We start from the raw sequence: 13466 nt of genomic DNA on the forward strand, positions 1-13466 counted from the left end.
CTTGTCATGAAGCATAAATTTATGCTGCTAAGCACAGAATTTTAATGATCAGTTTTGCAGGTTTTTGAGATTGATCTATAAGAGTTATGTCCTTGTTCCTGCACTATCCCTTTCCAGCTTCCAAGAAAAGGTGAAGAATATACTAGGCATGTCTAAAATGCATGAAGCAGAAATTTGCCTTTGCTTTTATAGGGATGTCAGAACAATCACTAGAACAATGCTGCTAGTATTTGGAGTAAACTACACACTATAAAATTATAGAATATCCCGAGTTGGAAGGGACCCATAAGGATCATCAAGTCCAACTCCTGGCACCGCACAGGTCTACCCAAAAGTTTAGACCATGTGACTACGTGCACAGTCCGATCGCTTCTTAAATTCAGACAGGCTTGGTACAGTGACTACATCCCTGGGGAGCCTGTTCCAGTGTGCGACCACCCTCTCGGTGAAGAACCTCTTCCTGATGTCCAGCCTAAACTTCCCCTCCCTCAGCTTAACACCGTTCCCGCAGGTCCTATCACTGGTGATAACGGAGAATAGGTCACCTGCCTCTCCACTCCCCCTCGCGAGGAAGTTGTAGACCGCGATGAGGTCCCCCCTCAGCCTCCTCTTCTCCAGTCTGAACAGGCCCAGTGCCCTCAGCCGCTCCTCATATGTCTTCCCCTCTAGGCCCTTCACCATCTTCGTCGCCCTCCTCTGGACGCTCTCCAACAGTTTCATGTCCTTTTTGTACTGTGGTGCCCAGAACTGCACACAGTACTCGAGGTGAGGCCGCACCAGCGCAGAGTAGAGCGGGACAATCACTTCCCTCGACCAACTAGCGATGCCGTGCTTGATGCACCCCAGGATACGGTTGGCCCTCCTGGCTGCCAGGGCACACTGCTGGCTCATATTCAACTTATTGTCAACCACAACCCCCAGATCCCTCTCTGCCAGGCTGCTCTCCAGCGTCTCATCGCCCAGTCTGTACGTATAGCCAGGGTTGCCCTGTCCCAGCTGCAGGACCTGGCACTTGCCTTTGTTAAACCTCATGTGGTTGGTGATCGCCCAGATCTCCAGTCTGTCCAGATCTCTCTGCAAGGCCTTTCCACCCTCATCCGAGTCCACAACTCCTCCAAGTTTGGTGTCGTCAGCAAATTTGCTCAAAACACCTTCTAGTCCTACATCCAAATCATTTATAAAAACATTGAAGAGGACTGGCTAAAATGGAGCCTTGAGGGACCCCACTAGTGACCATCCAACAGCCAGATGTGGCCCCATTTACCACAACCCTTTGAGCCCTGCCCATCAGCCAATTGTTCACCCATCGTATGATGTTTTTGTTAAGTTGTATGCTGGATGTTTTGTCCAGTAGGGTCCTATGGGAAACCGTGTCAAAAGCTTTGCTGAAGTCCAAAAAGATCACATCAGCTGGTTAAGAATTGATTTCATATATATATAAAAAGATATCGAAGATTTCTGTGGAGCTCAAATAGTGGTCAAAATGTATTTGTTTCTACAACTGAGTTGCAAAAAGTTATTAATGCTGAGCAAGAACTTGAAATTTAATTCATAATTTGTAAATTCATTAAGGGTTTTGCTAGCAATGTTTACCTGGACACCCTGTGTTCAAAAATTATTCATACTTAAATGATCAGAAGACACTCATGTCTTCAACAGCAAAGATGCCTTTGCTGTTGCTTTAGCCTCATAGTTTCTAAAGTATGATAAGAACGCTGGCACCATTTACAGTTGAAATCCATTGATTGTATTAGGATAAACAAACATGGGTCTGCTATGTTAACCAGCACTACAGTCAATAACAACAGGAAGAAGGATGCAGCACCTGCAGTTCCATGAAGTTCTGTGGTTTCATGAAGTTCATAAAGTTTTATGAACTCTGAGGTTGAGACCCTCAAGCATAAGGCTGGACAGGACCCTGTGTAGCAGATCCTAAACTAGAACCTTTTTGCTTGATAGCATCTGTTTCTCTAGGCAGAAGTATTTATATAAGGAAAAATCTACAAAAAAAGCCTTATTGCTGAAACTGTGAAGATCATAAAATCATGAAATACCCCAAGTTGGAAGGGACCCACAAGAACCATCGAGTCTAACTCCTGGCTCCACACAGGACCACCCAAAAATCAGACCATGTGTCTGAGAGAATTGTCCAAACACTCCTTGAACTCTGGCAGGCTCAGTGCTGTGACCACTACTCTGGGAAAGGACCCTGTGAAGACAGTGAAGAAGACACAGTGATAGGTAATTTTTAAGTGCCTGGGCTATTATTTACTCAAGTTTCTTCATATTATTATGTCAAAATTGTGAAACATTTTTTCTGGAAATGGAAAGAACTCGGTGTAAAGATGATAGCATTCGTCATCACAGATCACAGAATCATAAAGTTTGGAAAAGACCTCCAAGATCATCTGGTCCAACTGTCCCCCTACCACCAATATCACCCACTAAACCATGTCCCTAAATACCACATCCAACCGTTTCTTAAACACATGGGTCTGTCCCTCCAACACGATTTCCTTCTTTACTTCTTTCCCAGGCCTACAATAATGGTCTTGTTTCTTTGGCATCAGCAATGCGGATAATTTGGGTTCTGAATAGGTAAAGAGTAGGTAAAGATTCTGCACTGTCATTTCTACCACTGCCAGCCCTGGCAGAAATACCAACTACACGTTGGTATTTCAACAATGATGGAAGGCTTAATGTTGCCCAGAAACGGAACATCAAAAGCATATATTCAAATAAAACTGATTTTTAGTTTGGTCTAGCATGGAGACATAATTAAAAAATAAATAAATGTTAATATTGTGATTAAGACGCTGGTCTGGAGACATGGAGTCATAAATCCCTGCTCTGCCACATGCTTCCTTTGTGAACTTAATTTCAACTTCTCTGTCCCCACCTCCTCACTTGCCTTCTGGGGATACTTGCACTTACCCTCCTGATACTAAGCACGTTAGTGGCAGAATGGCCCAGTTAATGATGGCTTCATAGGCAGATTACCATTAAAAAAAAAAATGCATAGGAAGAAAGTGGTCATAGTCTTTCATTATACAGGACTGGAAAAAATGACATTTTTTCTTTTGAGTTTTGTGGTATGCATTTGTGAATCCTATTAAATTATTAATGTAAGTACTCTGGACTGAATTTTACAAGTTAATTAGGATGCCAGAATGCTCTAACACTATGTAATGGAGATCATTAAGAATTGTTATTTCTGATGTACAGGAAGTCAAAGCAAAAATTTAAGACAGATCCGAAAGCCAAGGCGCAAACTTGCTGTAAAGTGCACAGAGTCTGGGGAGGCAATCTTTGAAACTGAATGCCTATTTTGTTGTTAGTGTGCTTCCAAAAGCTGTTAGCACTTACCATTTGGCATACTGCTTGGTGGAGGCTCTCCCACACTTCATGAGTGCTTTTGTTACTTTGAAATGAGATTGCTAGCAGATCGTGCTCCTGGGCTGTCATCTTTAAAGGCACCGGAAAACTGCACAGGGTGCAATTCACTCGCTATTAAAGCTATTAATGCATTTACTAAAGGAAGAACCACAACAGCTGTGCTCATTGCCGTGCCCTGGCTGTTAATCATTTCCAGAGTTGACCGTTTTGGTGTTTGCTGCCCTGGTAGGGGCAGGTATGGTGCAGTACCGATGGCACAGGCCCTGTTCCAGGCCACACTGGTCTGAGGCGCCGCTTGTGATCTGAGAGGCTGCTTGCAGCCAAACTGGGGTTAATTAAAGACTTTCGAGAAGCTGCCTACAAGTAACGTGGCAGACTGCCCAAAGTTGATTAGAAAGAAAAACAACAGGGGTAGTGTTACCTTCAACAGGCACAGAATGAGTTCTTACCTATTGAGATGATATATGGAAGTCCTGCTGCCAGATGGTGCGTGGAGGGTTTTGTTTGGTTGTTGTTTTTTTTTGTTTTGTTGTTTTGCTTTGCTTTCTTTTAGCAGAATCGCATGAAATGGAAGAAGTTCGCAAGGCCCTCTGCAGGCCACCAGGCCCAAGCCCTGCCCCAGCAGGGCCACCCAGCGCAGGCTGCCCAGGCCCATCTCCAGGCGGCTTTGGAAGGCCTCCAAGGAGGAGACCCCACAGCCTCTCTGGGCAGCCTGTGCCAGGGCTCCTCACCCGCACAGCACAGAAGTGCTCCTGGGGCTCAGAGGGAGCCTCCTGGGGGCCAGTTTGTGCCCAGTGCCCCTGGCCCTGGGCACCTCTGACAAGAGCCTGGCTCCGTCCTCTCTGCAGCCTCCCCTTGGGTATTTACAGACATGGATGAGATCCCCCTGAGCCTCTTCCCCAGGCTGGGCAGTCCCAGCTCTCAGCCTCTCCTCACAGGAGAGGTGCTCCAGGTCCTCCATCATCTTGGTGGACTCTATGCAGTGTGCCCAGGTCTCTTGTGTACTGGGGGCTCAGAAGTGGGCCCGGTGTTCCAGTGTGTCCCCATCAGTGCTGAGTACAGGGGAAGGATCCCTTCCCTTTTGCGTGTAATTTACTTCACTCTGCGTACAGAAACGTATTCCCTGTGATACTCCGATTTTGCTGTGCTTTTACCCCTAACCGTGGCAAGCAAAACTGAACCATGCCAAGAAGCAAGCAAGCAAACAAAAGCCCGCAGCCTGCTGTGTCTGTGTTTTCCCACTTGCAGCGCTGCCCTGAGGCACGCTGGCAGGGACCTCCGGCACCCCAACACATGGCACCGGGTAGCACCGACCCCGCATCCCTCCGGCCCCCGGGGCGAGGCGGGCTCTGCCCGCGGGGGGCCGGGGCCGGAGCCGGGAGCGGGGCCGGGGGCGGTGCGGGCCACGGGCGCCCCCCGGCGGCGGCAGCGGCGGCGGCGGCGGCGGCGCGGGGCTGCGGGGGGGCGGCGGGCGCCCAGCGCCATTACAGCGCCGCCCGGCCGCGGCGGGATGCTGGGGGTGGCGGCGGCGGCGGGGATGACCAACAGGTAGGAGATGGCGGCCCGGACCCCGCTCCCCGCGGGACTCCGAGAGCTTAGAGACGGCAGATTCCGCCCCTCTGCCGTGCGGGCTGGAGGCGGTGCCGAGGACCCGTGGGTGTCTGGCGTGGTTTGGTGCCTGCCCCGCGCTTACCGGGCGGGGGGACGTCGAGGGAAAGCTTGAGAGTCCTTAAGGAGCCGTACCTGCAGGGAAAAAGGTTACTGGGGACGGGTTAGGGGAAGCAAAGTCTGCTCTGTTAATTGCCCGGCACTCCGGAGCCTCACCCATTGTAAACGTTTCTCGGGAAGAACTAGCCCGAATCAAAACCCTCGGCGAGGGCTGCACGGACATGGGGAAGGCTGGGGCCGGGGGAAGGGGAAGAAGGAGCCGTTCCGGGACGACCTGAGCCTGCCTCGTCCTTTTGCTGCTCCTTGCCGAGCCCCGTTGCTGCTCGCACTCTCCCTGCAGCACCCAGCGCTCCTGGGGGACGAGCAGCAGCGAGCCCCGGGGTGCAGCCGCGGCACCCTGCGTCCCAGCCACGTGGCGTGGGGCTGGGGGCGGCCCCGGGCTCAGCGAGCCCCCAGATCTGGCTCTCGCTGCCGTGCACGCTTGGAAGAGGTAAGGTGGCTCCGGTGTCCGCGCTTACGAAGGTAACTGCTTTTGTTTCAGCCGCTTGCTTTCTGAGGGGGTTACAGGAGCTCCCCAGCTGGGCTTCTTTATGCATTTGGTGTTATTCCCCTGTTCCTGGAAGCAGCCAAGGTGACAGCATTTGTGCTGCGGGTGTTCAGCCCCGCACAGGTGCTTCGCCTCTTCAGGTGAGCGCAGCCATCGCCTGCTTGGCCGCTGCCCCGCTGAAGCTGTCGGTGTCGGGCCAGCGGCACTGCTGCTACACGCTCCCCAGGATGTGAGCTCAGCTACACCCCTGGCACCGCCAGAAATTTTGGGACAACGTCAGGCTGGGGCCTCCGCGTGCAGAAACTTGCCGCGGTGAAGTAGGCAGAGCGTGCCGGCGGGGAGCCCACCTCCCTCTTGGCTGCACAGGGAGGAAGTTTCTGCAGCACAAAACAAGTGTGGTTCCTCCAGCGCCTCTCTTCTCATTATTCTTCGTATTATTTTGGTCATGTTGTCATATGAAGGACCAGGGGGTGGAAGGAGGTGAAGACTCTGGATGGTAGCAGGGCTGTGCCAGGGCAGAAGGTGCTGGTCCTTGGGGGTGCGAGGCTGGGGAGCTGCCTACGGGTCACTCTTCTGTGCTAGGTTCAATGTAAAACTAAAGCCAAGGTCCGCATAAAATGCATTGTGAATTATGAGAGGAGGGGATTCAAAATCAGTGTGTTTTCTTGTTTTGACTCTTTGGGTGGAAAAAACAGCAAAAATACAAGTGTTCCATTCAAAGCAACCTTTTAACAAAATGTAAGGTGGTCTCAAAAGCTTCTGCATGTTGAAACTCCTAAGGGATTCCAGATCTTGACTTTTTGTTCCGATATAGCTAGGTAAAATAATCTATGTTTCGGGGAAGAAAACCAAAAAGGGAAAGAATGACTTGAGGTCTCCCTCCAGACCTGTGTACAGAGGTGGAGCAGACATCTAGCCAGCATGTTCTCTGAAATTCTGTTCTTTCTAACTTAATATATTTATCTTTTCAACTTTATGGATGCTTTATGGATGCTTTTTGAGCTCCAGTTGCTGCCACTACTTTTGTTTCTTTCAATGCGAGGAACCTGCAGGCTGTAACCTGAATGCCTGTAACCCCAGGGCACTGCTGTGGGAGCTCAGTGTCAGACAGAGGAAGGTCTTCCACGGGGGAGAGGGGTTTTTTGGGTGGTGTGGGATGTGCAGTTGGAATGATGCTCGGCAGCAGTTTGTCGCTCCAGATTGCTGAGTGTGCATCGTGGTGCCGAGAGCTACTTGCTGTAATGCATGCATGCTTGCTTTATAGTTGTCCTCAGGTTATAGATTCAATCAAAAATGCACCCAGCATTCAACATCTTAATGTAAGATGTAAGAAGTGTGATGCTTGGATTGAGAGTGCATGAGTTGTTGGGCTTTTTTTTGGCGGGGGCACAGGAGGGGGACCACAGGCTGTTTTGTGGGCAGCTTTTCCAGCTGGTTGTGTTGAATTCATCTTGATGTGTTATTGTTGGAATAAGTTTCTTACGGGATTCAGAGAAAAATATTAGCTTGCAGCTCAGAGCCTTTATTATCTTAAACATTTGTAGTTTCCTAATGCAAACTTAAGTTTTTCTTTGTAGTAATAAATCAAGGCCAGTGTGCAGTCAAATACTGAACAAAGCAAGCTCCTCTTTATTCACAGAATACTTGTGTTTGAGAAACTAGTGTAGACTCATTGGATTTACAGCTCGTTCGTGTGAAGCTGAAAACTGTGGGCACTTTATAGTGCTACTGGCTTTGGAAGGCATTGATAAGGGAAACGCGAAGCTATAGGTGATCCTGGAGTTAAATCTCAGCGGTAATGCAGTGGTCTTTTTCTTAGAACTGGCTCTGGATGGCTTCCGCAGGGGAACCATTTAATGGCTGATAATGCACGGAGCATCATCACTTGCATAGTTAACAAATTCTTTTTCAAGTCACAATAAAATATTTATTATCAAAGCACTTAAGGCAAGCTATTCTGCTCTTGCAGTTGTGGTTTTGTACTGTGTTGGGCTAGACATCCCGAATCATCTGTATTTTGTTCGTCCCAAATCCAAGTTTAAAGGTTTTTTGCTGTGTAGTTCGATGCAGTCTCTTACTGCATTCCGGTGTGGGGGCACTTTAACTATTATTTGTGCTCAAAGCAGCCTGACAGTTGGTGGGAAAATTACTTACATAAGGTCTTTCCATGATGGCAGGTGCTGATGAGGAGGAAAATCAAAACGACAGTTGTGTTTTGACAGCTGAAGTTGTACATTGTCTAAGCCATCCACAGCGTGAAGCGGGCATATGTACGTGCTCTGTTGTTTTTGTCATTGTGGAGATGTGCTACGGAGCACATCCCCGATACGGCTTGTGCACAGGCTCTGGTGTTGAGGCGGAAACATGCTTTAAAAAGAGTGAAAGAAGGATGGGAACGTCCTAATTCAGCTTGACAATTGGGGAAAGCAGAACAGAAGACTGTGCCCTGGGGGAAATACTTTTCTGCAAATTAGGACACTCCTTTGCAATTACTTCAGTGCTTCCCATTCCCGAAGTGTCAAAATCTGTATGGAAATGCTTACTTAAGTTCTTTTGAGCAGATAAAAGAAAATCAAGATACTGCAATTTGCATGGCTGGTTATCTGTGCCTCAACAACCCCTTATGTGGGACAGTTTAATGGATTTGTCTCAGTGCGTAGAGACTGTTGGTGAATTCTGTGGGGCAGAAGCTGGTTGTCTGTCTAGGGGCAAGCTGTCTACGAGCCACGTGGACCTCATCTCTGCCTGAAACCACCTTCCTCCTGCACTGGGAAGTACGTAAATGGTCTGGAGCACCTCCCCTAGGATGCATGAAGAAGAGTGTCATCACCCAGGATGAGTTTTTATGCTCTGTGTTTGTCAACCCCTGTTTGCATTAAGTAGTTTGAAGACCTAAGCATGCACCGGTGGATGGACTTTTGATGGATCAAAACCTAAACTGGTGGGAAGAGTTGAGTTAAAATCTTGGGGAGTATTACTCAGGTCATGGGTGGGGTTAACTGGAGAAACTAAGACTGTAATGACTTGATGCATGGCCTGGCCAGTCAGGGGAGGCGGCTGAGCTTAGAATTAAAAGGGTTTTCCATGTTAATGTGGTGTTTTACTGTGGTGGGGGGGCACTGGGAAAGACAGCAGTGAAGCAATAGGGTAATACCAGCAAGTATTTGGGAGGCAGCGACATGGCAGGGTGGCTCCCGTCCAGACCTTGTGCTGGCACGCAGCAGTGGTGGGGTTGGTGTGGGAGGAGAAGACTGCACGCAGAGATGGGTTTGGAGATGGCTCTGAGGAGAAAAGGGGGCTCTGTGAGGGTGCTGGGGAGTGGGTGGGCAGGGAGCCCTCCCCTACTGTCCCCTCTCTCCTGTCCCTGGCACGCTCAGCTGCTGGCTCGTGTGGGAGAAACGCGGCTTGGCAGAGCCTGGATGCGGCCCCGGCAGGCTGAGGACTGAATCAGCAAAGCAGCCTCCGCTCACAAAACCCTCCGGCGTCGGGAAGTGCTCCGTCGTGAGGAAACGCTCACGAACTGGAGCGTATTTCGGTTCGCAGATGAAAACCATGCACTTCCGAACTGTGTCGGTAGCAGGGCAGGCCAGCCTTTTGCGGCGGGGAGGCCGACATGTGTGCTAGATTAAGTCCCTTATTTTAGCCAGGCCCTGCTGGTGAGCGGGGTGAGGCTCTCCTTGTGGTGATTGCTTCCCAGCCCCGGGCCTGGCCGGCTCCCAAAAGCAGGGGGCACCGTCCCGGGCCAGGCCGGGGCCCTGCTCCCTCAGAGGGGGATTTTAATCAAGCCCAGGGAACTGACACGGCTGGAAACTGGGGGCCAGATAGGTGGGCAGGCGTGTGGATTGGAAACCAGGTTTGGCTCGATCTGGGTTGATTCCTCTCGATCTTGTGAACAGTGGTGATGTTGGGGTGGAAGGGAGATAGGCGCTTTGTCTGACTGGACCATGTAGCCACAGCCCTGGGGAGCGATGCTAAAGGTGGGGCTCCTGTGGGGAGCGTCTGGGGACCTGCAGAAGGTCCGAGCCATGCTCGTTGGGGGCCTGGACCTGCAATGGATGCAGAGCAGGAAAGGGGGCACTTCCACACCCTGTTGGACCAGCCAGGGTCAGTCAAGGAGGCCTGCCCAAGGGAAACCACTCCTGGAGTGTTGTCACAGCACTAGGGTGCAGAAATTCAGCTTCAGTGGGAGCTTCCCCTCCCTGTGACAAGTAGGTTGTACCTAGGGCATGGAGAACAGCGATGCCTCGACACCAGTTTAAGTCTATGTAACGTTTGTCAGCATGGCTGATTTCAGCAGAATCTGGTTTGAATTCAGGTTTGAATGTGCTGGGGGGTGTCTTCACCCACTGCTTTCAGGCCCTGGAGGAACCATTGAACCGTTGAAATAAATGGAGCAGCAGTCTCTGAAGTGGGACATGCCTGCGGCGCTTTTACACACCCCAGAAAACAACGGTGTTTTCTTCTCTCCCGTGCTTCGTTTTGTAAGTGTATGCAGTTGCAAGAGAGAGGCAATGCTCCGGTTATATTAAGAAGGAATCGAAGTGGATAATTTTAAAGCTGCTGTTACCGAGAAAAAGCTGACTTCCGAAATCTTTGTTCCTTCATTCACATTTTTTCCTTTTTGTTAGCCAGCCTCAGGAAATGAGAACATTCTTTTGGCTTTCCATGCCTGAGTCACATCTTATATATATCTCCATATATATAAAAGAATATGTTAAAACATCTGGAGATGTTTGTTTCGAAGAGGTATTTGTTTTGTATTAGGGTCTCTGAGCTTTAAATGTTTGCACAGAGTTGGATGTTCCCAGAGTTTCCCATACTTCTTTGGTTACAAGGCTATGGATACTGCTGTCAGAAAAGCCTAGGGAAATACGCTGGTGACTTAGGGAACATACAAACAAGTAAAACCTTTAAAGAAAGTGAGAATTTGCTATTTTTTCTCAAAAATGTTAACTGTCAAAGAGGTTGTTTAATATCACTTGCGTCCAAATCTGTAACTGTTTGATGTCTGCCAAGCGTACTTCAAAAAAAAAATAGGTGTGAGGAGGAATATTCCAGTAGCTATTCTCCTGTTTGTAAAAATAAATAATCTTTTAATTACTTCCTTCCTTTTTTTTTTTCCTCTTTTAAAAAAAGCTACTACACCCATCTCTGCCGTTGGGTGAGCTGACCCTTGCTTGGCCCCTGCAGCGCTGCGAGTGGGCGGCGGGGTCTCGCCGCCTTGCGCCACGCTCTCAGCTCCTGCCTCCCACCAGGGTCAAATGGAGATCGTGAGACTTGGTTTAAAAAAAAAAAAGAAAAATCTGTTTAGTCAAAGCCAAGGCCAAATGTTTAACTTTGGGGGGGGTGGATAAGGAGAATAAAGAACATTTCCACCCGTAGATGTTTAATGTCACTGCACTGAGGATGGGAGAGCGGTGATGGAGGATGCTGCTGGTGACCCATGTGGCAAGTACTGGCGGAGGGGTAAAACAGGACAAACCACAGCACGGCCAAGTTTATGGTTCAGATAAGGAACCTCTCACTGTTTAAGTATTTTCATTATACCCTGTGTTTTCCTGTAGGTTTCTTTCATCTTTTATTGTCAATGGATTATAGTGGGCTTAAAAAGGACTTGCTTGTTGAAATGGTTGTATAAATACGATCCTTGGGGTATGTGTTACTTAGAAAAGTACTTATCTTCCTGAAAAAAGAACTACCTCCTTTTGCCCCTTCAACGAGCTTGTTTGCCGTCGTGTATCAAAGCAGTGCGATTTCTATAACTGTATCAAAGAATAGTGGCTTATTGTTAATTGTTTAAAATAATCTCAGAGCCTGTGGGGCTTGTTCTTTTGGCTGATTTCCTGTTCATTGAGAGACTGAAGAACTGTTTCAGGTTCTCATTTAAAAAAGAAAAAGGAGGGGAAAAAAAAAAAGGAAAAAAGAAGGAAAAGAAAATTATAAAAGAACTCCTGGAACCAAGACAGTCCCTGGGGTGAACTCACAGATTTGCAGCCCTGTAATGAATCCCCTCTGTTGTCATCTCTAACCAGCTACAGTTTCTCTTTTTCAAAGAGAAAAGCCCCTCTCTTTCCCCCCTGGCATCCAGCTCCTGTGACATTATCCCCCATTAAATTATGTCACCTAACGCCATCTGATGCCATGCTGGGAACTTGATGTCTTGGGACGCTGGTGCCGAGCTGCTGGCTTGCCAGGCTGAGACGAGCTCTGGAGCATGGACATCTGTGGGACAGCTTTGCTGTCAGGGGAAGCAACAGGGGAACGATAAAATATTCCCGGTGGTTCTCTTTCCCAACAGGAAGCCCGGGCTGCATTAAATCTATTGACATTCAAGAAGTTTAAAGCTGCTAATGATGTCTTTTTATAGAAGTTTTAGCACAAATGTATTCTCAAGGTAGGGCAGAACAGTGAAATAAGCATTTTGTGTCATCTGAGGTAAAGTTCATGTAGTTATTTTTACCAGACGGATTTTGGTAACGTATGGCTGAGTAGCTGTGCAGTGGTTTGATTTGCAGAAATGGACTTGCTGCTAAGTTCATGAGTGCACAGGTAGAAAGATGTAGCACTGTGGTTTCCATGCATGTACAAAAAGAAGCACTGAACTCTGCAGAAGCAAAATGATGGGGAAGATGCTGGGTTGTAAGCCACAGTGTGGCCAGCAGAGCCGCTGCTGCTGTCGTAGTGATCATTTGGGTGGTGGCAGCGTGGTGCTGGGAAATCATAGAATCATCTAGGTTGGAAAAAGCCTTCAAGATCACGAAGTCCAACCATCAACCTGACCTGCTATGTCCCACCACTAAGCCGTGTCCCTTAGTACCACATCCACGCATCTCTTAAATGCCACCAGGGATGGGGACTCCATTGCCTCCCTGGAGAGCCTGCTCCAGTGCCTGAAGAAATACTTCTCCATGAAGAAATATTGCCTAATATCCAATCTAAAGCTCCCTTGGTCCAACTTGAGATCATTTCCTCACGTCCTATCGCGTCCTATCGCATCCTACCTGAGAAAAGAAGCTGACACCCAAAATGTGCTCTATCCTCCAAGAGGATGACCCACACCAATTAAAATTGTCTTCTGATGTCACACGTGGGTAGGCATGAAGGATGCTGATGGTACTCGGGTCAAGCAGAGGATTTTTCTTTTCTGTGTTGAGTAATGCTCCTTGTTTGGTGTTTGCGTTACAGATACTTACCAGTTCTCCCCACCATGGCAGGGGGAGAATAAAATGAAAAATGCCTGAGTCCGGATTTTCTAACACAGCATGAATCCCTTTTAGCATAAGTGTTTGTAAAATGATCAGGGCTGTAGTTCCAGACCACAAGATTTTCCAACAGACTTTGAAATAATACGTTGTACACCCTGTGCACATGCTTTAAATAGTGATGTTCTTGTAGTTGGCCTTGAGGGTAGAGGAGAGACAGAGTCTACCTGAATTAGCTGGAAGGGGATTCATAGTTTGACACACTAAAAATATGTTCTGCATACCACGGAAATATCTAAAGTTCGTCTAAAGTTCGTGCTGGATCTAAAGTGCAACAAACCAAAAGTATTTGTGCCATTGGTGTCTAACAGTTCAGACTGCAGTGCTGAATGTTTCCCTAGTGCTTGAGTGGTAATGTTGCAAGGATGTTAACATATTGCATCGACTGAAAACTTTTATTTCATTTGCCTTTTCCCTTATATTGGTAGAAAAGAGGGAAGGCAAGTAGCTCATAATACCCATCTCAAATATTCTTATCTTAAAGCAAATGTTAAAAAATTACCAAAAGGACATATTTTGGTTTTGGAAATTCATAAACAGTAGAGTATATCTAAGTAAAAATAATGGAATTAATTTATTTTAGTCTGAACACT

The 13466-nt window shown here is 48.1% G+C and overlaps 1 protein-coding gene across 2 annotated transcripts in view; it reads left to right on the top strand.

Annotated features, from left to right (window-relative positions):
• The first annotated feature begins 4801 nt into the window (after positions 1-4801).
• Positions 4802-13466, top strand: part of LOC106041662 (LIM and senescent cell antigen-like-containing domain protein 1) — a 66768-nt gene continuing 58103 nt past the window's right edge. The window contains exon 1 of one of the 2 annotated variants that reach the window (XM_066985104.1): positions 4802-4944. In XM_066985104.1, coding sequence (XP_066841205.1) covers positions 4907-4944 — 38 coding nt within the window. In that variant the 5' untranslated portion in view covers positions 4802-4906. Of the gene's footprint in view, positions 4945-5167; positions 5555-13466 lie in introns of those variants that run through there. The other variant, XM_066985118.1, reaches the window with a different exon arrangement.

This window comes from Anser cygnoides, chromosome 1 (assembly GCF_040182565.1).
Source record: "Anser cygnoides isolate HZ-2024a breed goose chromosome 1, Taihu_goose_T2T_genome, whole genome shotgun sequence".
Classification (NCBI taxonomy): domain Eukaryota; kingdom Metazoa; phylum Chordata; class Aves; order Anseriformes; family Anatidae; genus Anser; species Anser cygnoides.